Source organism: Molossus molossus, unplaced genomic scaffold (assembly GCF_014108415.1).
Source record: "Molossus molossus isolate mMolMol1 unplaced genomic scaffold, mMolMol1.p scaffold_m16_p_2, whole genome shotgun sequence".
Taxonomy (NCBI): Eukaryota; Metazoa; Chordata; class Mammalia; order Chiroptera; family Molossidae; genus Molossus; species Molossus molossus.
The window spans coordinates 85,584,747-85,609,057 of NW_023425355.1; the positions used below are offsets into that span (position 1 = coordinate 85,584,747).

The 24,311-nt window shown below is 35.8% G+C and overlaps 1 protein-coding gene across 14 annotated transcripts in view; it reads left to right on the top strand.

Moving 5' to 3' along the window:
• The first annotated feature begins 255 nt into the window (after positions 1-255).
• Positions 256-24,311, top strand: part of FMR1 (FMRP translational regulator 1) — a 41,130-nt gene continuing 17,074 nt past the window's right edge. For 11 of the 14 annotated variants that reach the window (XM_036270482.1, XM_036270478.1, XM_036270481.1 and 8 more), the window contains exons 1-9: positions 256-374; positions 10,672-10,724; positions 14,657-14,750; positions 17,280-17,351; positions 17,635-17,783; positions 18,835-18,928; positions 19,014-19,130; positions 23,075-23,245; positions 23,340-23,418. In XM_036270482.1, the coding sequence (XP_036126375.1) occupies positions 324-374; positions 10,672-10,724; positions 14,657-14,750; positions 17,280-17,351; positions 17,635-17,783; positions 18,835-18,928; positions 19,014-19,130; positions 23,075-23,245; positions 23,340-23,418 (880 nt within the window). In that variant the 5' untranslated portion in view covers positions 256-323. Of the gene's footprint in view, positions 375-10,671; positions 10,725-13,994; positions 14,131-14,656; positions 14,751-16,368; positions 16,425-17,279; positions 17,352-17,634; positions 17,784-18,834; positions 18,929-19,013; positions 19,131-23,074; positions 23,246-23,339; positions 23,419-24,311 lie in introns of those variants that run through there. The other 3 variants (XM_036270491.1, XM_036270483.1, XM_036270492.1) reach the window with 3 other exon arrangements.

The window sequence follows — 24,311 nt, forward strand, 5'->3', positions numbered from 1 at the left end:
GCAGGCGGGCTGAGGGGGGCCGAACACTTGGGGGGAGGGGCGGCACCGGTCACGTGACATGATTTCACTGTTTACACGCGGAACGTCCAGAGCGTTTGGCCTCAGTCAGGCGTTCGGCTCCGTTTCGGTTTCACTTCCGGTGAGGGGCAGCCTCAGACTGGCGTTGAGCCGACAGTGAGAGCAGGCGGCGGCGGCGAAGGCGGCGCCTCTGCTGGGGGGCGAGCGGTAGCGCGGCGGCGCGGCGGCGGCGGCGGCTGGGCCTTGAGTGCCCGCAGCCCACCTCTGCGGGGCGGGCTCCCGGTGCCAGCAGGGCTGTCGAGAAGATGGAGGAGCTAGTGGTGGAAGTGCGGGGCTCCAATGGCGCTTTCTACAAGGTACTTGGCTCCAGAGCAGGCCCCATCTTCGCCCTTCTTTCCCTCCTTTTTCTTGTGGGCCTCGGCGGGAGGCAGGCCTGGGGCCCACTTCCCTAGCATTTGCGCCCTGCGGGCCAGGGCACGCTAGGCGGAATGTTGTTTGGGAAGGAAGGACCGGACTTGGGGCCTGTAGGAAGCCCCTAGAGCCCCGCTTCCTCTCCTGCTGGAGGCCCTGGCGCCTATCTGAATGAGAAGCGAGCCAAGAGGAGAGGGTGCCCTTTCGGGGGCCGAGCCCCGCCAAGGAGAGCTGGGGATGGGCGAGGGCCAGTGGCAGGTAGATCTCTCCCAGAAGGTCCAATATCTGCGTGAAGTGACTGCATAGCTTATTTCTCTTTTACTAAATATTCTCTCTCAGTGGGATCCGGGCCTGACGTGAGGGTAGTTACTGAGGTGCGGGGGTCGCTTCTGTCGAGCCGCCTCCTGCCTTGCAAAGAGGGGTTGAGATCTCCTTTGGCCTCTCCTTTTGGGTCCAGCATTGGGACTTCAGAGAGCTCCACTGTTGTGGGCAAGGGTTGTGAAGAAAGAGTAGTAACAAGCAGTAGTCAATACCAAATCATAATGGCAACTGATTTTTAGTTGCTTCTCTTTGTAGATTTCAGATCCAAAAGTTTCAGGAAGACACTGACATATCAGAGTAATGCATTAAATAAGGTAGTAATCTTGAATAATTGCGGCCCCCGACCCTTTTTATAAATATGGGAAAATTCAGGAATAAAGATACTTCAGCATCTAAAAACATTAGAAACTCTACTGCCTAAAAAAAAAAATTTTTTTTTTCAACTCGCCGAAGACCTGAATATATGCCATGAAACTTAAGGAAATTAACTAAATGTTATTACTAGGGAATTTTTTTAAGTGGGTGAAAATATTTATTTTGTACTTAACTGTATGCTCTGAATGTGAGGTGTCGCAGTGGACTGTATTGTTGAGGTTTTAAATAGGCATGATGGTTTTACTGTGTGTTTTTCTTTTTTAAGTTACACCACTGCAAATAAACGAGTATCTTACATTTTAAAAAGGAGGATTAAAAATATTTTGATATATCAGTAGTGCATCTGTTGGTACATACTACCTCTAGATCTAGTAATCTGCAACTTCTTGTTTCCTCTTCAATGTCCCACTGTAACTTCTGCACTGATATCTCACCTTACTACAGTCTTGGCAATAGAAGGTGTGTATGACAGGAAATGTGGAAATTAGCTTTTGCTATTGTCCAGCACAATTCTTAAATTGATTATATAACATTTTAAATATTTCAAATGGTTTGGCTGAAAGAAAATGAGCAATTGACTCAATTACATATGTGTTTACCAGTTTTATGGAGACATTTGGAGATCAATATATTTCATAACTGAGTAAAGTATGTAAACTGTACCATACTTTTAGCAAAAAGATAAAGCATTTTACTGTAAAAGGTGAAAGAACTAACCCACATTTATGTTCTTAACAGTCTCACCAATATAAAATTGTTTCTGTTGATTGTGCAGTGAAAATTTTTATTGCATTTATTTCAGTGATCCATAATTTCTGCTAGCTTGTGTAGAATTGTTCTGATTCAAAGACTGGTAGTTTTGCTTACTAGATTTGTGGTGCTAAGTATTAAATAAATATGAGCAGGGGCTAATGGTTGAACAGTATTCTGATCTGTGATAATAGCTTAGATTGAATGCCACTCTTACTGTGTTGCAGTGGAGATTGCTTAGTATAGAGGAAAGTAGCACATTCTGGTCTTGAAGGATTTATCATTCTCTTCCAGCAATCTATGATTTGTTCCCGTGATTTTGCTTGCAAACTGATTGGAATATGAGAAGAGCCCCCTATCTTTGCTATCAATAACTTAGTTTTTTTTTTTTTTTTTTTTTTAAACAAAGTTGCTGAGTTTGAAGGTGATTAAAAAGAATAGGTTGTCCTGAGTTTCTGGAATGGAAATGGGAAATTTGAAAAAAAAAAGTGTGTAAAGAAATTGCTGTTCTATTTATTTAATTAGGTTTATTTTTAAGGAAACCTCAAATAATCTGTACTGGTGGAAAAAATAGTTTCTATAATGAAAAAGGTTTAAACTTTTATAGGACTCATTGCTGTGAGTTATAAAAGTAAAGCAAAAGTAAACTAAGTTTCTTGTCCAGTGGGATTGGCAGAAAAGATGGGAATTAAAGACCAATAAAAAATGAATTATTGTGGAGAAATGTTATATTTATGAAAAAAAAGGAATTTGGTTCATCAAATTGATAGAAAAGCCTTTGTCAGGCGAAGGCCTGGGGGTGGTGGGGGAGTGGATGAAGTAGGACAGTGGGAGAAGGGGGGGGGGCATCGGTAATACTTTCAACAATAAAGATAAATAATAAATAAATAAAAACAAAACAACTCAAATGACTTTAGTATAATTGAACTCAGACTTTGATTGCCTAACAGAATCACCTTATTACAAGGGACAATTCTCCATCTTCTGAGCACAGGATATAACCTTGCAATACAAACTGGATAGAGTATATGATAGGAACAGTTGAATTTTTTTCCTAAAAAATAACTCAAGCTCAGGATGCAGAATTAACAGAACCATGAAACCTAAACCCTAAGATTGTAACAGCTCATTTCTATTTTTCCCTCTGGTGTTTATTCTTTTCTTTTTTTTTATCCTCACCTGAGGACATTTTTCCATATTTTTTGTTGTTGTTGTTCAGATAGAGTGGGAGGGAGAGAACGGAAGAGAGAGAGAGAGAGAGAGAGAAAGAAACATCAACATGAAAGGGACACATCGAGTGGCTGCCACCCGCACAACCAACCAGGGCAGGGGACAAACTGCAACCGAGGTACACGCCCTTAGCGGGAACCGAACCTGGGTCTCTGGACCACAGGCCGGCGCTCTAACCACTGAGCCAAACCGGCCAGGGCCTGGTGTTTATTATTAAAAACTTGAAAGTTAGATTTATTAATTGTCAAAGCCACTGGTATTATGCTTAGCTATTTCTTTGACTTAGAAAATGTCAGTCATGTGTACAACTTATAGAGCCTTGTTATTTAAGACATTTGCATTATACCTCACAAAAATCTTTACAAAGCATTTCCTAAATGAATCATGTTGAAATATGGTCTTTATTCTAGGGGCATCTACCTAAAACAATGTAGTGGGTTTTTTTTTTTTGTTATTTGTTTGTTTTTAGTGAATTATACATTGAAAATGGTAGTGAATTAACCCCATTTTAGATGTAGAATGTATATCATTCCAATGTACATGAATGTACTAATGTATGAATGTACTAATATATCCCAAGATACTTAGGTTTTATATACTAATGAAAATTACTAAAGATGGGTAAGTTGTATGTTGGAAACATAAGATACAATACCTTTTCGTTTTCTGAAAATGTACTGACTGATAGTAATATGGTGTAAATAATAGTAAACTACATTCTTATTGTTAGATTATATTTTAATATATTTTGTTTTTAAGTTTGGTATCTGAGGATAGACTTTAATTTGGTGAGTACTAATATGGAGCTAGCAATCAAATATGACAAAATCTACAGTTGAGGAAATTTTTTAATGAAGACATAAGCGGTCCAACATGTCATATCAGCTACCTAGCCAGCTGGAAATCACTGTTTTACTAAAGTTGCATAAGGCACTGTTCACGTTTCCTCTGAAGTCTCTAGAACTAACTTTGCATACAGGTGATATTTTTTACTTCGAGGAAATGAATTATTCAATTTAACTACATTGTTTTTCTTCCCAGAATCTAAATAACCTTTTTAGTGTGTAGTATCTTGGTGGAAGCATTATTTTCACCCTTTTAAACTGTGTGTTTTCCAAATTCATCCTAAACATTCTGAAAACCTTCAAATAGTGAATTAAATACAAAATTCAGTGATATAATCGATTTCTGACTCCTGCCCACTATGGAAATATACTCCCTGAGATGACTACCATCATGATTATGATAACTGTTAACAGATGCTGAGAGCTTTCTAGGTGCCAGGCACTGTTCTAGGCCCTTTTCCTCTCTGTTAATTTATTTAATCCTCTTCCACAATCCAGAGGTACTGTCATTATTCCCATTTTATAGAGGAGGACATAGATATACAGACAGATCAGATAAGTGTCTTACTACTATGTGTCAGAGCTAGTAGAAGTCAGATCTGGGATTCGAGATCAGATAGTCCGACTTCCTGAAATGATGAAATGTAGCTTGGAAAAATGAATTGGATTTTATTTGTTGCCCATTTTTTGACTTCATTGTAATCTTTGATTGTATTTATTACTATAACATGGCCTTAGCATTCTATAAGTACAGTTGCAAGGTTATGTTGCATTTTTTACTGTTGATACAAAGATGTTGTGAAATGTCGTAAAATATTCAGCTAATGTATCAGCTTTCTTTTTATTAACTCTTGCATCTTGAAATATTACACTATAATTCTTTGTATGAAAGGCTGTTAAGGAAAGGTAAAGTTAGAAATCTTTGACCATGCTATAAAATTGATTTTTGTTACATTGAGAGCACATAATACAGCCCCTGTTGGGTGACTCAGTTGATTGGATCATTATCCAATGCACCAAAAAGTTATGGGTTTGATTCCCAGTCAGAGCACATACCTAGGTTGTGGGTTTGATCTAGGTTGGCATGTGTGGGAGGCAACAAGTTGATGTTTTTCTCTCTCCCTTCTTCTCTCTCTAAAAAAATCAAGTAAAAAATATATTCTCAGGTGAGGATTAAAAAAATAGAATACATACACACAGGAAAATTAATAACTCTTTTAATATTATTCTCTCTGTATTTGTGTGTGATTTTTGGTTAGGGTGAACCATAAAGAGTCTATTTTCCTTAGAATTTGTGGTAAAAACCCAGGTGATGTCAAGTATTCCTGGACATGCACTGTGGTTGGAAGGATTGTTCATGAGGTTTATTGTACTTTTCCCTTTTCATTGTTTATTCCCTTATTTTATTATTGCCCACATACAAAGGGTGACAAAGCAGTAATTCACTTTATATGTGAGGCCTTGAGTTTGAATCATATTTTATTACATGTCTTTATCCTCTCTTACAAGTTTTCTTTTGAAGGATTATTTTGCAATGCTCAAAGTTTTCTCTAATGAAAATTATTGCACTATATGTGCTATCTGCAGTGATACTATAGTGGTTATGTTTATTGGTGGTCAGGGGCTTACATTGAAATTTCTCTACATGATAACCTCTTGTGACCAGTGACTCTCATTTGTGAGAGAGTTTACTAAACTGAAGGGTGTGAGGTATAGTTGGGGAGTAAGGGTTCACTCAAATAGGGATGGATTTTTTTCTTAGTTTCATCCGTCTTGGTAATGTAAGATTTGAATTGGATTTGTAGTCCTTACACACTTTGATAAGTATGATTTTTGTGATTGTCTCTTTGAGCCCATTGCCAATAAGTTGGGAAGCCCATAATGATTTTTTGTCTGTGTGTGTGGTATGCGCCCCTAGTGGGAACCTAACCTGGGACTCTCTGGTCTGCAGGCCAACGCTCAACCACTGAGCCAAACTGGCCAGGGCCATAATGATTTTTTGATTTTCTATTTATTCCCCCCGATGAGGGGCCTGCATCTGTCTTTAGCTGCACTTTAACACCTTTCTCAGACCCCAAATATTTTCATCACATTTTTTCCTTCTCAGAATGTAAAGAACCTTTTAGTATTTAGCATCTATCTTTGAGGAAACAACCATTTCTTTTTCTGTCTCAATTTTTAAATCTTTTTAAAGTGTGCTTTTGCTGAGGTGTAACTTTCTCAAATACAAGAGCATGTATGTATGTTTCTGCATCTTTTATAAAGTATGTCGCTCTCTGCTTTGCCTCTCAATTATTTAATGCCAACTATGTGCTAGGAACTGGACATGTGTGATTTCATTATCCACAACAACTTTAGAAGGCAGGTCCAGTTCCCCTGTATCTGTTCCTTACTTGCAGATGAATAAGGAATCTGAGGCCTAGAGACCGCTTCTTGGAGAGCCCCACAGCTATTATGTGGTAGAGTCAATATTTTGAACCTAGATATCATTCACAGCAAAATTCTTAACCACTAAGTTTATTGACTCTAACAAGAGCCCTAGCTCTCATTTAGTACAGCTCCCTTTGTGTATTAATTCAAACCCACTCAATCTGCCTTTGGTAACCTCTCAGAAATCCCCTCCCCAAACACCAACTTGACTATCTTTTCCACAAACATCAACTTTACTTGATATAGGTAGGTGGGGTTTACAACAAAATGTGGTTCTCTAAGTTGATGGTGGGTGGTGCAATAGTGCTGTGGAAGAAGCCAGAGAAGGAGAGTAGGAAAGTCCCGGTAAGGGAGGGGTAGGGCCAACAGGAAAGTTATTGGAGAAAGTAGAATAATAAACAGAAAGATGGGACCCTTGTTGGAATTTACAGTTTAGTAAAAGGCCTTAGAAGTCATAGGAAGCAGTTGTTCTTGGTGTGGGTGCAGGCCAGAAGAAACCAATGAGTTTCTTTTATTCCACTTATTATAGCAGCAATGAGAAGGTATTAAATGCCTCTGTGTTTACTTAATGTGCAAACAGTGACCAAAAATGACTGATTTTGGAATGATCATGCAAACATTCATATACAGATAAGCCTCCTTAACTCAGAGGTGGTGGGCCTGGTAGGCTGTGATGATTAGTCAAACCATTTCTGATACTATATCTGGAATTGCTTTCAGAGCCTTTGAAAGCTTTTTTTTTTCTTTTTTCTTTTTAATAATCACAACAGTTGCAGATCTTGTTTTATGTAGGAAATAGACAGATGTGAATGAGTATGATTAAGCTGTGCAGTGACTTTTTGGCAAATAGAAAAATATATAGCAATGAAGTAACTGGTTTTCAGAGTGCTTTTAAAGGTGGTTTTGTAAACAGTCCCCAAGATTTGTAAATGTTTTAAATTAGTGTTGTCCAGTGGAACTTTGTGCAATGATGGAAATGGTTTCTACTTGCACTGTTCACTACAGTAGGCACTAAGCCATGTGTGGCTATTGAGTGATATAAATGTGGCAAGTTTGAGTGGGAGACTGACTTTTATTTCATTGTAATTAATTTAAATATAAAAAGTCACATATGACCAGTGGCTGCTATAGTGGACAACACAGTTTTACACAAGGGCAGTAGTATTGGAAAGACACCTGATTTCATGACAGCAGTTCTTCATCCAGCTGTAACGAGGTTCTCTTAGCTAACTAAAGGACTAACATTTTCAGCATCTAAATAGGGTTAGGGGCACAAACCTTCATACATTTGAAAATCTGTGTATAACTTTGACTCCCCCAAAACTTAGTTTTCCCTTGGTATTCATTGGAGATTGCTTCCAGAATTCCCCGTGAATACCAAAATCCTCGGATACTCAAGTCCCCTATATAAAATTTTGTAGATGAATGCATAGTTAGCCCTCTACATCTGCAGTCTGTCAAGGGTGGATCGAAAACAGTACAGGTATTTATTGAAAAAATTGGTGTGTAAGTGGACCCACGCGGTTCAAACCCATGTTGTTCAAGGGTCTACTGTACTGCCAAGACATGTAAACATAAAACTTTAAACAAGGATGAAGACAGAAGCAGTGCCCCTTCTTGGTAAATAAGACATCACTTCCTAATAAGAGTGATGATTTTAGTCCTTACTCTAATCTCACCCCCCAAAAAAAAAGCAGATTGTTAATTTGGTATTAGCATCATGTGAAGAGAGAAATGGGGGTGAGATCTGTTCTTCCCATTCTCCATACTTTTAGGGACTTACTTTATAAAACTAAGAACAACCAATTCCTACAGTTTTAACTCAAAATCAAGCCTTTCTGCTCCTGAAGTAATAGTGAGCAAGTAACCACTTAGAGCACTGGGGGCATATACCCTTATTAAATCTAGTATATTCTGAAACATCATGGTCAGTATTAAACTAGAGTTCTCAAAATATGCTGTAGAAATTGTTCCTGATTTAAATATAGCTGAGTAAATATATGCAAGATCAAAATGATAGGAAGAAAATGTGGACCCCTCTCCCTTATATCAGCAACTATAAAGATATATAAACATGTTTAACTTAGAAGTAATGATATAGCCATCTTGGGTATAGCAGAACACCTAGATTCCATTTTAGCCCACCTTGGTCTTACAAGGGAACTTCCTTTGGCATAGCTTTGCTTTTATTTTTTAAACATAATTGTAGAAGTTTTGAGTCTCTATGTTTATATATCTTTAATATAAATGTGTTCCAAGGCCTTGCCTCACTTGCCATTGTTTTTTTTTTTTTTAGGAGCAGCTAATTAATACTTGACTAATATATTTTAATTTAGTATTTTGGGTAATTTTAGTTTTTTAAAAATTATTTAACTTCAGGCCTTTGAAGGCATATTTATTTACCAAGACATTTGCATTGACTCATTTGTTTAACACATTTATCAAGCACCTACTATATACCAGAAATTGTGCCAGTTAGTGAGGATAATTCAAACTAACTATCTTTCCAATATCCAACATCATCAGTGTTTAACTACTATGTTTTCTTCTAAGAGTTTTGTAGTTCTAGTTCTCATATTTAGGTCTCTGGTGCATTTTTTAGTTCATTTCTGTATATGGTATGAGGTAAGGATCAGTTAAATTTTTTTGCATATGGATATCGAGTTTTCCCAGTGCCATTTGTTGAAAATAGTATCCTTTTTTTCCATTGAATCATCTTGGCTTCCTTTCCCACAAAGGATTTTTTTCTATCACACCCATTTCTCTAATTCTAAGTCGTTATTCCTGCTGCCCCTTATGCCTAGCCTGCCTCCCCAACCTCTGCTCCTTTTTGTTGGGCTAATTCTTCCTTTAAAGTTTCATGGGAACCTCACCTTCTTGTGGATCTTCCCTGATACATACAACACACTTTCTCTCTAACACACATACTATTCCTCCAAGGCTAACATGGGAACCCCTTAGGCAATGATCCACTTAATAAATATTCATTCAGTTTTTAGTAAGCACTCGAGTCCAACAGTAAATACAATAAGAATGCCCTCACACAAACAGAAAGTTTGCTGTTAGTGGGAAAATGGGCAATGGTAACAAAGTAGAATAAGTGTATAGTATGGATAAGCATAGCATGCTATAAGCATGTGGAGAACAAAATTTAACCTAGGTCTGAACTGAAATCTAAAAGAGCAATAGGAGATAGCAAGGTTAAAAGAGGAGAAGGACAATTGGAAAGAAGGAACAGCATTTACAAAGAGAGGCCCAGGTAGTTTAGCACTGCTATGTCACAACCTCCAAGGATGGGAAAGATGAAGCTTTGGAGAGAGGAGCCTTGGGGCCAGATCATGAAGGGCCTTTTACAGCCAGAGCAGTTTGGCCACAATCCTTGCGGATAGGGAGGAGCCATGGAAGAGAAACAAGTACAGAATAAATTTGAGTAAGAAGCTTAAATCTCTCAAGCCATTATAAAACAAATTAAGATATAAAGGCCCTTCGTTTTTTTATGCTTTGTCCTCATTTAATTGTCAAAACAAAAACAAAATGTGCACCTGTTAAAAACTTAATTTTACAGAATCAGAGACAGCATGCTGATTAATGAATTCTTAATAATTAGTTAGCTATTAACTTTTGTTATGTAATTTTATAGAATTACAGACAGCACACTGATTAAAGGATTCCCCCTAATTAGCTATTACTTTTGTTATGTCTTTCTGCAGATTACTAGCAACTGTGTTATCAGATTTTAAAGATTTAAACCTCTGTACTTTATATTACTATTTTTTACTCCAAGGGCCTGTGAGATTGAGAATTTAATTAAACTCTGGTAATTGGACTTTTTAGTGGTATTAGCAGCATATTGTTAAAGAAAATTTAGTGTACTTGTGTATACATGGATTTGCAATTACATTTAGTCATTTACTACTGTATACTAAATTTTTATTAAGGTGAAAAAGAGGTTACAGCAGGCTAGCGTACGGCTGTGGAACATGTTTTATAGTTTCTGATAATTATAGCCTAATGTATACCTCCAGCTGTGTACTCACTACCTCTCCTATTAGATGCTGAACTCTAGAGCAATTTTGTCATATTTTGTTTAACTAATTAATATTCCTAGGGCCTAGCACATAATAGGTGGCTACATATAGATGTGATTCATGAATGAGTTATCCTCACAAAATGAGAAACTTTCCTTTGAAGCTCCATTTATTCTTAAACATAGAATGTTTGGTATCTGAAATTTAACTAAAAATAAATGGTCTTCAAGTTTAGAAGTTAAGTTAATTGTTTGTTTTTACAGGCATTTGTAAAGGATGTTCATGAAGATTCAATAACAGTTGCATTTGAAAACAAGTAAGTATCTTGATATAATTTTAGTGTTCAGGTTCTTTAATATTTTATGCTAATTATTCCTCTTACTCATTTAAAATATTTAAGTCTAGTTTGAGTGTTTTTCAGGATTGGATCTTCATATTACTGACCATGAAGTTACTGAACAATTCAATGTTAAACCAGTGGAAAAACTGTTCCTGCTAATGACCTCAGAGATCCCTTTTGTATAGTCTTGATCCTTACGTCTTAGTTTCCTTCAGTGTGAAGAAAGAAATCAGATTCTTCTGTATAACTGAGAGTTTGGATAGGAATATTTGTAATTGTTAAAAGATGAAAATGAATGTATTTATGGATATTGGTAATGTTAAATCTAAAATCAGTGGTTTTAATTTTCTAATATATTTTATTGGAAATAATAATGTTTACCCCTTAACTTATGTTTTATCTGTTTCATATATTTATAATCAACAATAGCCGTAACTGATCTGTTCTGCTTTCTTCTGCTAGATAAGTAAATACATATACCTATAGGTCTTAGGAACATTAGCTATACAAAAGCATCAGTAATATAGATGTTAACATTTTATTGGGGGAGACCAGTCTCTTCATTAAAATTTATTTTTCAGTTAGTTTACATTCAATATTATTTTATATTAGTTTCAGATGTACATCAAAGAGGCCAGAATAATCATGCACTTTACAGAATGGTCCCCCCAGTACCCCAAGCACACACCCAGCCCCATACATATTTATCTTGATAATATTGACTATATTCCCTATGCTGCAATCCACATCTCAGTGACTATTCTGTAATTTCCAAATTATACTGCTTAAGTCCTTCATCCTTTTCATCCAGCCTCCCTACTACCTCCCACCTGACAACTGTCAATCTGTTATCTGTATCTATGTTGATAATAAAGGCTGTTTTCAGAGTAGCCATTTAAGATTCTAAAGTACAAATAAACTCTTTAGCTATAGTGTAGACGTGGTCATGATCTTAGTATTTTATTGAACTCTGCAGAATGGTCAACAATTATGTTTTGGGTTTTATATACCAAGAGAATTAATGGTATATCAAAAGCAAATTACAAATGTATAGAGTGAAGAAGTAGATTATTGGTTGCTTAGGACTGGGGGTATAGGGAGCCATAGCCAAACAGTATAGGATTTCTTTTTGAGATGATGAAAATGTTCTAAATTGACTGGTTGCACATATCTGTGAATATACTTAAAACCATTACATTGTATATACACTTGGATGGATTATATGATATGTGAATTATATCTCAATAAATTTGTTAAAATATAATATCTGACCCAGACATACTGTAATTAGACTGTTTACAGATTATTTTAGCTACCAAGAGGACAACATAGTATTCTCTGATGCCTGAAACACGTTTAGGGGGACAGAGATAAAATGCTTTAGTGTGTCCAACTTTATTCTTAGCTCTAGATTAATAATTTCAGTCCAAATTATAGTTTGCATGATAGAATACCTTTTTCTGAAGACAGAGCCCAAAGTTCTAGAATCTGCCTTTTTGCTGTTTCTGGTATCCATGATTGTACACTACACAACAGCATTATACCTCTAATGGAGGAATATTTGATAACTTGGAGAATAATTTGTTTTATTGTAAGCATATTCTTTACTGCTTGCTCCCATCACTAGGTAAACACTGTTTCCCATAAAAGGAGAATTATCTTTATTTGCCACACTTAGTTTCTCTTGTAGTTCCTAATCTAAAGTATTAAGCAAACTGTCATTTCCTCAAGAATGTATCTAATTTACTCACTGATTTATCAGATCAGTTTCCTTTGGTTTTCAATCAGATTTCTACTATAAACTTAAAACTATTATATCTTTGGACTTACTGTTTCTGTCATGTACCATAGCTGTGTAAAAGTTTATCTTAAAACTATCTGCCATGTCTGGAATTTGAAATAGATAAACTATTTTTTCTTGAGTTCATGGAATATGTTTGAGAGTCAGTGCTGGATTTAAGCACATCACCAGGACTTGGTAGGTCCCTACCAAAGTATTCTCTTTGCCCTTCCTTGTTTCCTTTTTGTTTTTCTGTTTTAAAAAAAACCTAATATTTTATAGAACTTCAGACTATACTTACCCTTTTTTTAGTCATAACCTCCTATTTAATGCTAAATTATTATTTTTTTTTATTAATTTATTTTTGTTACAGATGTTTCTCCTTTTTCCCCCACTGATTTCCCCTCCCCCACCCTCCCCGCTCTGTCCCCAACTTTGTTGTCCATGTCCATTGTTCATGCATATAAGTTCTGTGGTTTATCTCTCCCCCACCACCCCCTCTTTTGGGGATTGTCAGTCTGTACCCCACTTCCACGTCTCTGGTCTCTGGGACTACCCCATTCCTCGGACTGTGATGTTCATTATATTCCATAAATCAGTGAGATTATATGATACTTGTCTTTCTCTGTTTGGCTTGTTTCGCTTAGGATGATACTTTCCAGGTCCCTCCATTTTGTCTCAAAGGATAAGAGAGCTTTCTTTCTTACAGCTGCATAGTACTCCATTGTGTATATGTACCACAGCTTTTTTATCCATTCGTCTACTGTTGGACATTTGGACTGTTTCCAGATCTTAGCTATTGTAAATAGTGCTGCTATGAACATGGGGGTACATATATTCTTTCTGATTGGTGTTTCAGGCTTCTTAGGAATACTAAATTATTTTTAAATGCTTTGCTTTTATCTTCCCTATTTCACATTTTTTGAAGAATTTGAATTTTTATCTTTGTACACGTAAAACTTAAGTAATTTGCTCTATTTGGAACCAAAAAAAAGTATGTATTATTATTTGCTTTACAAATCAAAGTTAGCAATGAATTTGTAACATGTTAAAAGTCACTGGTTTTCAGTAAGTTTAAAAAGGTTTTCTGAAGCAGGACAAATTTTTATTTTATTTTATGTTTTTTGTGTGTTTAATATCAGAGAAAGGGTTCAGTGTACTATAGACCCTAATCAGATTTCCACAAATTCTGACTTATTTACCCACCCTCCTGTCTTATATAATAGCTCTTCTTAAAAAAAAAAAATTGTACTTTTCTCAATAGGATTTTACTAAGAAAGCTCTTTAGTAAAAACAACAAAACATAGAAATGACTGTTCCAGCAGTTCAGTCCTCCAGCGTTTTTTGAAAGTTTGTCTTTTAGTATTTTATATCATTGTTGATATAAAAGAATAATTTTGTGTTTTTCAAAATTGTTCCATATCATTTAAAATTAAAACCATAGATAACTTAACCAAACTCCATAGGCTATCTCCATTGGGCTTCTGTGGTTTAGGAGACCCCACCAGGCCAGTGCATGCTGGTACATCATGCTGATCAACAGCCAGCTATCCATGGCAAGAACTGACCACCTCGTGGGATCTAAAATTTAAATGGGGAAAAGTGAGTTCTGAATTGCTAATGTGCTGACTGCCCCATTTTGCTTGGGAATTAGATGGCATCTAGTACCAGTTTCTGTGGTAATTGGAATGTGGTTAAAATTCTTTTGCAAGTAGAAGTCTGGTGATATATTACTAACACTTTTACTGACACTAATATATTTAATTTAAGCATCAAAGGAAATTTCTGTGGTGATCTTATGTTTAGAACTCTTAGAGGTTGAAATTATTGGAAAAAGAGGACTCGTTTGGGAAATTGTAATGCTGGTCTGTTGTGTTTAAAGAAATATTTCAAATGGAACTACAAGGCTGCTGTGCTGCATGCAGACTTTGTTGACATGTCTCTATATTCCCCTTTTGCCCCACTCAGCCAAACACTGACAGTTTTAAAGCATTTGCTTCTGTTTATTAGAAAAACAGAGGGTCATACTTAACCAAACTTGATGGCACCGTGGTCGTGGTCATTGTCATTGTCATTGTTTCCATTAAACCGAACAGCTTGTTAAATAATTGTGTTTGCTTATTTGCAGCTGGCAGCCTGAGAGGCAGATTCCATTCCATGATGTGAGATTCCCACCACCTGTAGGTTATAATAAAGATATAAATGAAAGTGATGAAGTTGAGGTAAGTTTCCCATGTCATCAAGTTATTAAGCACTGAGGGAATGGGAACATTTAAATTGTACCTTTTGTACCCTTGTCTTTAACACTTTAAACTATCTTGAGAGTTTTAACTGTGATGGACATTTGCTTTTGACTGAGCTTTCTGACTAGTGATTTAAAATAATGCATGATACTTAAATGTGGCTGCCTGAGCAGTAGTCTGGTCACATCTTTGAAAGTCACCACTGATTTCCTTTGTACACTAGTATTTCTTTTCTTGCTTCTCTGAATCTCTGAATCTTTGGATTAGGAAAATTAGTTTTATGAAGGAAAAAGATCATAACTTGATAATGGATCATCATCCTAGAATTTCTTTAAGTAGTAGTAAATCTTCCTGGTATATCTTTAAAAAGCCATTTTTGAGTTTTAGTATATACACATATAGGTAAAACCTCTTTTCACAGGGCATGCTGTGAACTACCAGCTCATGTGCCAATGATGTCTTTGACTAAAAGGTGCTGTGGAGATGTAACACATTAACAGAAACGTTGTGTTTGTGTTTTCTCTAGTTACTGAAAATTGGGGGTGGGGTAGCATAAGGCACTTGGAGTCTGGTATAAATTATGGTTGGTCTGTGTACTTTCCTCCCCTTTCACACACTCCATTTTAAGCTTCTTTCTCCACAATGCCTTGTTAGTAGTTACAACTTCATGAATATCTGTGTATTCATGACAGCTAAGTAGACATTTGTACAGGTAAGGTAAAGTGTACTAGATCTTTGAATTCTTATTTTCTATAAGAGGTACAGATGGCACAGTGAAACAGAAGAGTCCCTGCCTGTGATGAGTTCACATTCTAGGGAGGATTACTAATATGGCAGGTGTAAGTCCTAGGAAGAAAAAAAAGTAAGAGGATAGAAGGTGATGTGGGGGTAGGAGTGCTATTTTAGAGAGTGCTCAGAGAATGTCTCTGGATATTCAGGTCTGTGTTCTTTTCTCTACAATTTTAAATTAGAAATAGAATAAAGTACTATTTATTTACCAGAAACGTATTCAGTATCTACTAGGTGTAAGGAACTGGGCTTAGTTTTATGAGGGATCCCAGTAGGGAACTAAACAACTAAACACTATTTATACTTGAGGACCGTTAGCTGTTCATTTTCCCTGGGAGACTATAAGCTTCCTGAAGGCAAAAATCATGACTTTTGGTCTGTCTATATTAGGAGTGCTCATAATACTGTTTGGGTGGATAAAGGGGGCTTTTTTTTTTACCCCAAATGAGTCACATGACAGGTGGTGACCAATGAGACACTGTTGCTAGGGTGACCCCTCTATATTGCCTAACAATAATACATAACTGAGGTTACTGCTCTGGCTGGAGCAGAGTTGAAAGGGACTGATGGTGGCGAGAGGGAAAGGTATGTTAAATTAAGTTGTATTTCATCACTGTATTATATAACCATTAACTTAGGTTATAAAAGGGAGGTAAGACACCAGGTATTTTGGTCTGTCTGTATAAGGAATGCTCAAAATAGTGATGGATAGAGGGAATTTTTTCCCCCAACTTAGTCACATGACAGGTGGGGACCAATAAGACATTTTTACAAGGACAACCTCTTTGTTTTACATAACAATTACCAGGTTATTTCTCTGGCTAAAGCAGAGTTAATAGGAAGTCATGGAGGCAAGAACGAAAGGTAAGTTAGGTTAAGTTGTATTTAGTCACTGTGTTGTATAACTATTAACTTCAACTGTAAAATAAAGACAAGAGTTGGAGCTTTGAGTTGCTTAGTACCTCTCAGTTCTCTTTTCCCCATCCCCCTTGTCTTCCCTGCTGTTTCTTTCTGCTTTTGTGTATTTCTATTTCTCTGTGTATCCTGTATTGTCTCTTTTCCTATTGACCTTGATTTGCTAGTGTCTTCATAAAAGGTTTCATGCTGCACATCATAAGTGAATTTTGAAGTAGTCATGAGAGAAATTGATTAGAAGAACTGATCCACAGTGTGTGAGAGCAGGAAGGTGGTATCCAGAGGATTGTCAGCATGGCAGTTTTGTGGAGAGAGGACTGGACAATGACCAGGGATCTGTTCATTTAGTCCCCAGGAGACATGAATGGCAGGGTGGTATTTTTAGTGGGCTGTGAGTGGTCGGCGACCTTTCCCATTTAGTGACCATGCAGCCAGGAGTAGGCCAAGATCATTGACTTCCACTTATTTGCTTATTAGATACATTTTTTTAGCTTTCAAAGTATCTAAGGAAAATATGCCCAGGTTTATGAATAGTGAGCTTTTCTTGAGCATTCATATTCATACTAATTATTACTGAATTAGAACAGAAAAATAGGAAAGCTCTTTTTATAGGGCTCTCCCAGGTAATCAGGCAGTTTCTGATTATATATCTGTGTCTAGCTGTAGGAGTACAGTCTGGTTTAAGGATATAGCTTATGAGTTTGAAAGACATCTAGGGTTATTTAAAGAAATTTCCTCAATGTCTGATAAGTTAATTTCTGAATGATGTTAATCATGCAATATTCTGTTGTAATTTTTGTGTAGGTTTATTCCAGAGCAAATGAAAAAGAGCCTTGCTGTTGGTGGTTAGCTAAAGTGAGGATGATAAAGGGTGAGGTAGGAAAATGCATATTTAAAATTTTTTCTTATACTATTTCCCATTTTTAAACCCAGGTACTACATTTCAGACTGGATTTTTATTTTAAAATAATAAATAGCTTGAGTCATTTTATTAAAATGTTTTCTCTCTATGTTCAGTATGTTTCATGTGTTTCAATTAGTTGATCAAATAGTTTTTTTTTTTACCCCCTAGAGAATTTAAAAATTACTGAATAGGTAGAGCTTATTGCTATTACTTTAAACACTATGACCAGGAATGAATTTTATTTACTTCTCTCAGTTTTACGTGATAGAATATGCAGCATGTGATGCTACATACAATGAAATTGTCACAATTGAACGTCTACGATCCGTTAATCCCAACAAACCTGCCACAAAAGATACTTTTCATAAAATCAAACTGGATGTGCCAGAAGACTTACGACAAATGTAAGTTCATGTGCAAGAAACACTGAGAATTTACAGATGATATACAATTAGTTTAAAAGGATATACATTTTGAAATAATAAAAATCAATTTTTAAATTCAGTGAAAATGGTTTATAAAAAGTGGTAAAAAAACATACTTAGCTTTTTTGAGTTATGTGACTCAGCCAGCATTACACTTGTATACACTTGTATGGTTAGATACCTGGCTAATGTACACTTGTTTTCCAAAATAAACTAACTTTATAGACTCTTAAGGTTATGAAACTGATTAATAAAGATTTTGTCATAAGTGACCAATAAAATTCTAGACAATGAAGATTACTCCAGGTTTTTTTTCTTTTTTAGCTAATATTTTCAGATAAATATGTAATAAACAGAGGTAATGAAGCTTCCAAAGGTCATCTCTATCTTTATTTGGAGTCATGCTTAAAGACTTTTTAGTTAAGAGATTCCTTTTTAAAGATTGCATGAAAGGGCTTTTAGTAAGCTTGATTTGGACATGTTGTACTTTAGATAAACATTGGCTTGCAGTTCAAAATACATAGAAATCTTAACATTTTGATTATAGATAGGCATATATATTTTTGTGCCTAATGATTCATGTGCATTTCTTTCTCTCCCTTAATTTGCTCAGCAGTTTTTTTTAAGAAAATAAATGATAAAACAAAGTTGGGTACCTTGTAGCTATCCCTAACAGTTTTCAACAGTTAATTCAAGAAAATTAATTACTTATATGTAAACATGTGAGATGAGGAAGCTTGCAGAGGAAGAATGGCTTTCCTAAATATGTCCCCTGTGATAATCCCAGACCATCCATAATCCCTTAAGAACATAACTGTTTTTTTCCTTTCTCTATAATCACAAATCCTTGATTAAATTGAGTATTTCAGAGGTGCATGTCAAAGGACCTAAACCTTTAAATGGATATATCTTGTATAAATGAAATTTAGTATGAGTCCACAATTCCAAGTGTAAATCTCTCTGCATATATTTATACCAGTAGTTGGTAATCATTCACCTTAACTCCACAATGCATATTTGTTTTTTCTAGGTGTGCCAAAGAATCGGCACATAAGGATTTTAAAAAGGCAGTTGGTGCCTTTTCTGTAACTTATGATCCAGAAAATTATCAGCTTGTCATTTTGGTGAGTGTTTTTGAGTTGTTTATTTTGGTGCATATCATTTGGGGCATTTGTTTAGATGATAATGGTGTTAATTTATATCTTTTAGTCTGTTAATGAAGTCACCTCAAAACGAGCACACATGCTGATTGACATGCACTTTCGTAGTCTGCGAACTAAGCTATCTCTTATACTGAGAAATGAAGAAGCCAGTAAGCAGCTAGAGGTATGTGGTACTTGTAAAGATATCTAGAAATGACAAGTGTTCGGTTACAAAACTTGAATATGGGCAAGTTGTCCTTTTATTACTGTTTCTTAGTTAGTTCTTATATCCTATATTTAAAAAATTAAATTATACAAAGACTAATCATACTAAAGTTTTTATTTTATTTTATTTATTTTTGTTAGAGATGTTTCTCCTTTTTCCCCCAGTGACACCCCTCCTCCCCCACTCTCCCCACCCTGTCCCCAGCTTTGTTGTCCATGATCATTGTTCATGCGTACATGCATATAAGTTCTGTGGTTTATCTCTCCCCCACCATCCCCTCTTCTGGGGATTGTCAGTCTGTACCCCACTTCCACGTCTCTGGGACTACTCCCTTCCTCAGACTGTTATGTTCATTATATTCCACAAATAAGTGAGATCATGTGATATTTGTCTTTCTCTGCTTTGCTTGTTTCACTTAGGTTAATACTCTCCAGGCCCCTCCATGTCGTCTCAAAGGATAAGAGATCTTTCTTTCTTACAGCTGCATAGTACTCCATTGTGTATATGGACCACAGCTTTTTTATTCGTTTGTCTAATGGACATTTGGGCTGTTTTCAGACCTTAGCTATTGTAAATAGTGCTGCTATGAACATGGGGGTACATATATTCTTTCTGATTGGTGTTTCAGGCTTCTTAGGATATGTATCTTCCTAGAAGTGGGGTCACTGGGTCAAATGGAAGTTCAATTTTTAATTTTTTGAGGTAACACCGTATTGTTTTCCGTAGTGGCTACACTAGTCTGCATTCCCACCAGCAGTGTACTAGAGTCCCCTTTTCTCCACAACCTCGCCCATACTTGTTGTTTGATGATTTGTTGATGGTGGCCATTCTGACAGGTGTGAGATGATACCTCATTGTTGTTTTAATTTGCATCTCTCTGATGATTAGTGATGTTGAGCATTTTTTCATATGTCTCTTAGCCATTTGTATGATCTGTTTGGAGAGGTGTCTATTTATTTCCTTTGCCCATTTTTTAATTGGGTTCTTTGTCTTCCTTTTGTTGAGCTGTATGAGCATTCTATATATTTTGGAAATTAACCACTTATTTGATGTATCATTGGCAGTTATGCTCTCCCATAGAGTGGGTTGCCTTTCCATTTTGGTGGTTGTTTCTTTTGCTGTGCAGATTTTGAGTTTGATGTAGTCCCATGTGTTCATTTTCTCCTTTGTTTCTGTTGCCTTAGGTGATGTATCAGTGAAAATTCTGCGTATGATGTCTGAAATTTTGTTGCCTATATTGTCTTTTAGGATTTTTATGGATTCATGAGTCACATTTAAGTCTCTTATCCATTTTCAGTTTATTCTTGTGTATGGTATAAGTTGATGGTTTGGTTTCATTTTTTTTTGCATGTAGCTGTCCAATTTTCCCAACACCATTTACTAAAGAGGCTGTCTTTACTCCACTGTATGCTCTTGCCCCCTTTTTCAAATATTAATTGAGCATATTGTCTCGGGTCCATTTCTGGGTTCTGTATTCTGTTCCACTGATCTATCTGCCTGTTTTTTGTGCCAGTACCAGGCTGTTTTGATTACAGTGGCTTTGTAGTCTAACCTGAAATCTGGTGATATGATGCTTCCAACTTTGTTCTTTTTTAAGATTGCTGTGGCTATTCGGGGTCTTTTTTGGTTCCATATGAACTTTGAAGTATTAAAAGTTTACATACTAACTTTACATAACTAAATTTTTTATGCCTGAGGATTTAAAGTTAAGTGGCAGTTACGTATATTAAGGAACTTCTGGAACTCGCTTTTACTGGAAGTTTGTCAAAGCCACTAATAAAATGTTATTATTAAGGTACTGGGTAGTATTTAAATATCTAATCATATTCTTTTCATTATGTATGTTTATCTTTGTTTAAAAGGGTATAGATCTTCTTTATTCTAATTGGTTGTTACTCTTTAAAACTCCTGTCTTCAGATTCCTGCCAGAGGCTTTTTCCCTAATTTACTATTTTTTCTCTTAAAGTTCATTCCATCTACTTTTATTAATCCTCCCTTAATTTTCGTCACCATATATTTATTTTCATTGATAACTATATAGTACTTTAATTCATTACTATAGAAACTAAATAAAGAAAAAAAAAGGAGTTCCGAATTGCATTTTAAGAGAGAGAGTAGTCAAGGCTGTGTTGTCGTAAAACCCTGTGAAACCTGGCTACCTTCCAACTTAATGTGCTCTTGCATAGCTCTTAGTAGGAGGGAGAGAAGACATTGGGATCTCCCCCTTTGCTATATCTCCTTTTGCTACTTCGTTTTCCTGATGGCCATGGAGGTCTGTTGAATTGGTTTTTGCTCTCATTCTTTCTTCTTTTTTTAAAAAATATTTTTTCTTTATTGATTTTTAGAGAGAGAGAGAGATAGAAACATCGATGAGAGAGAACATCGATTGGTCCCCTCCTGCATGCCCCCCCACAGGTTGTGGGATTGGGCCCACAACCTGTGCATGTGCCCCGACCAGGAATTGAACCGGTGAGCTCGTGGTACATAGGTTGATGCTCATCCACTGAGCCACACCAACCGGGCTGCTCTCATTCTTTCTTGATGCCCCCTGTGTTCACAAGTTTGTGGTTTCTTTAGTGATTCTCTCATAACTTTTAGGCCAACCATCCTCCTTTTCATTGTATTATAGAAATATACTCATATGCCTCTTTTTAAATATCTAATTCTTAAATGATCTGTTCCACCTTTGGCTTACCATGTATCAGCGATTATCAAGGAAAAGAAACCAGGTGAATGAACCAGGACTCAAAAAAACATGATTTCTTGAAAAATCCTACACATGTTTGGTACATTTTGTTACTCTAATCTACAAAGAGGTTATTATACTTTTAACAATGTTTACCATAGTTATATTCATTTATTCAAATTATCAGGTGTGTTGAATAATGAGAAACTAGTATGCATGCCTATGTTTCCTCACTAATATTAAAGAGATACAGATATTCAGATAAGAAATTTCCATTTTTAAACATGAGCTACTAAAATGTTTGGGTTTCATTATTATCATGCTAGAACTAAATATTAAATTGTGATACTACTATTTAAAGAGAGCACTTATCTACAAGTTTTGGTTGTCATTTTATCCTAATTCAGTCATCACTGAATATTTTAAAGAATTCATACTTGTGGATCCAGTTCACAAGGTCTTAAGATAAGTTGTAAATCTTTGACATTCTTTAATTATTCAATTTAATTTAATTACTAACAATTTCTATGAATCCCTTTCTTCAGGTTGGGGGATGAGGTGGGATGATGTCATTTTAATGTCATCATTTCCTCAAAGTGCTGTCTAGACCATAGTAGCTAGTGATGTTATATAAATGGCACTGTTTCCAGGATATATAAACCAGTATCCATTAATAAAAATGAAGTTAGCCCTGGCCGATTTGGCTCAGCGGTTAGAGCATTGGCCTGCGGATCAGAGAGTCCTGGGTTCAGTCCCTGCTAGGGGCACATACCAAAAAAAAAAAAAATGAAGATAATACAATTTTTTGTGGAGATGATATTTTGGGAAAGAAAGCCACATTTTCTACTTAAAAAAATTGATTCTGACAGACCCAGTGAGCTGTTTTTTATTTGGGAACATTTGATCTGCTTCTTAATCACTACATTGTTGATGTTATTGGTTAACTAAGGCAGCCTTGAAAATAGGTTTTCAAAAGATACCTTGAAAAATTGTCAACAAGCACTTTCCTATTAACAAAAAATATCTCAAATAGCATAGACCTTCAGTAACCTAAAAAGAACTTATGCTGTGGGTAGGTGTTATTTTCTAAAACCTGTTAATTTCCAACTTAAACTAATTTGTAGGATATAATTTGTCAATATAATTTACATAGCTTACCTAAATACAGTTGTCTCAATAGTTGAAACATATTAATTAGATATACATTTCTCTTCAGAGTTCAAGGCAGCTTGCCTCAAGATTTCATGAACAATTTATCGTACGAGAAGATCTGATGGGTCTAGCTATTGGTACTCATGGTGCTAATATTCAGCAAGCTAGAAAAGTACCTGGGGTCACTGCTATTGATCTAGATGAAGATACCTGCACATTTCATATTTATGGAGAGGTAAATATTTGACTAAATAGTTTTTGTCTAAAATAACAGCCATTGTTTCAGATGGCTCATCTTTTGGCTTAAATATTTTTGCCCTTTTTGTTAGGATCAGGATGCAGTAAAAAAGGCTAGAAGCTTTCTTGAATTTGCTGAGGATGTCATACAAGTCCCAAGGAACTTAGTAGGTGAGTGAGAAATTGCTGTTGACATACACTATAAGAATAAAAGTTCGGTAAGTCATTTACACCAATAGAATTTCATTTTAACTTATTTAATTGAAATGTAATTGTGGAAATGTGATTAGTTGCTACAGTGTATGGAAAATATTAGGTAAATATGCTATTCCAAGATTACATTTCAGAAGGTGTGCAAAAGATACTGTTTTTTAGTTCAAACTACTGGTGCCAAGAAAGAAATTTTGCACAGGCTCTTCGCTGTCTTTTTTGCATATATTAAATTTTTTTTTTTTTTTTTCAAAACTAGTGACATTTTGGGAGCTTTATTATTTGGAATGGATTGATATTTGATCCCTCTAATGGGGCTATAAAATGATAGTATTATTAATTTTTTAAGAGTTGAGAATCTGAATGTAATCAAATCTGTAACTCCAAATGTCTGTAGGGCTTTCTATAACATCAGTAGTAATTCTTTTTTCCCACCCATTTCCCCCAGCCTCCTCCTGCTTGGCAACCATTAGCTTGTTCTCTTTGTCTGTGGGTCTATGTTTAGTTTTGTTCATTTATTTGTTTTGTTTTGTATGGATTCTACATATAAGTGAAATCATACAGTATTTGTCTTTCCCTAACTTGTTTCACTGAGTATAATAAACTCTGGATTCATATGTTTTGTCACAAATAGCAAGGTACCATTTATTTAAATGACTAATACTCCTTTGTGTGTGTGTCTGTGTATGTGTATAGCACATATTTATCCATTCATCTGTCGATGGACACCTAGGTTGCTTTTATGTCTTAGATATTGTAAATAATGCTGCAACGAACATGGGGTTGCATATATTGTTTTGAATTAGTGTTTTTGTTTTGTTTTTCAGATAAATACCCAGAAGTGGTATTTCTGG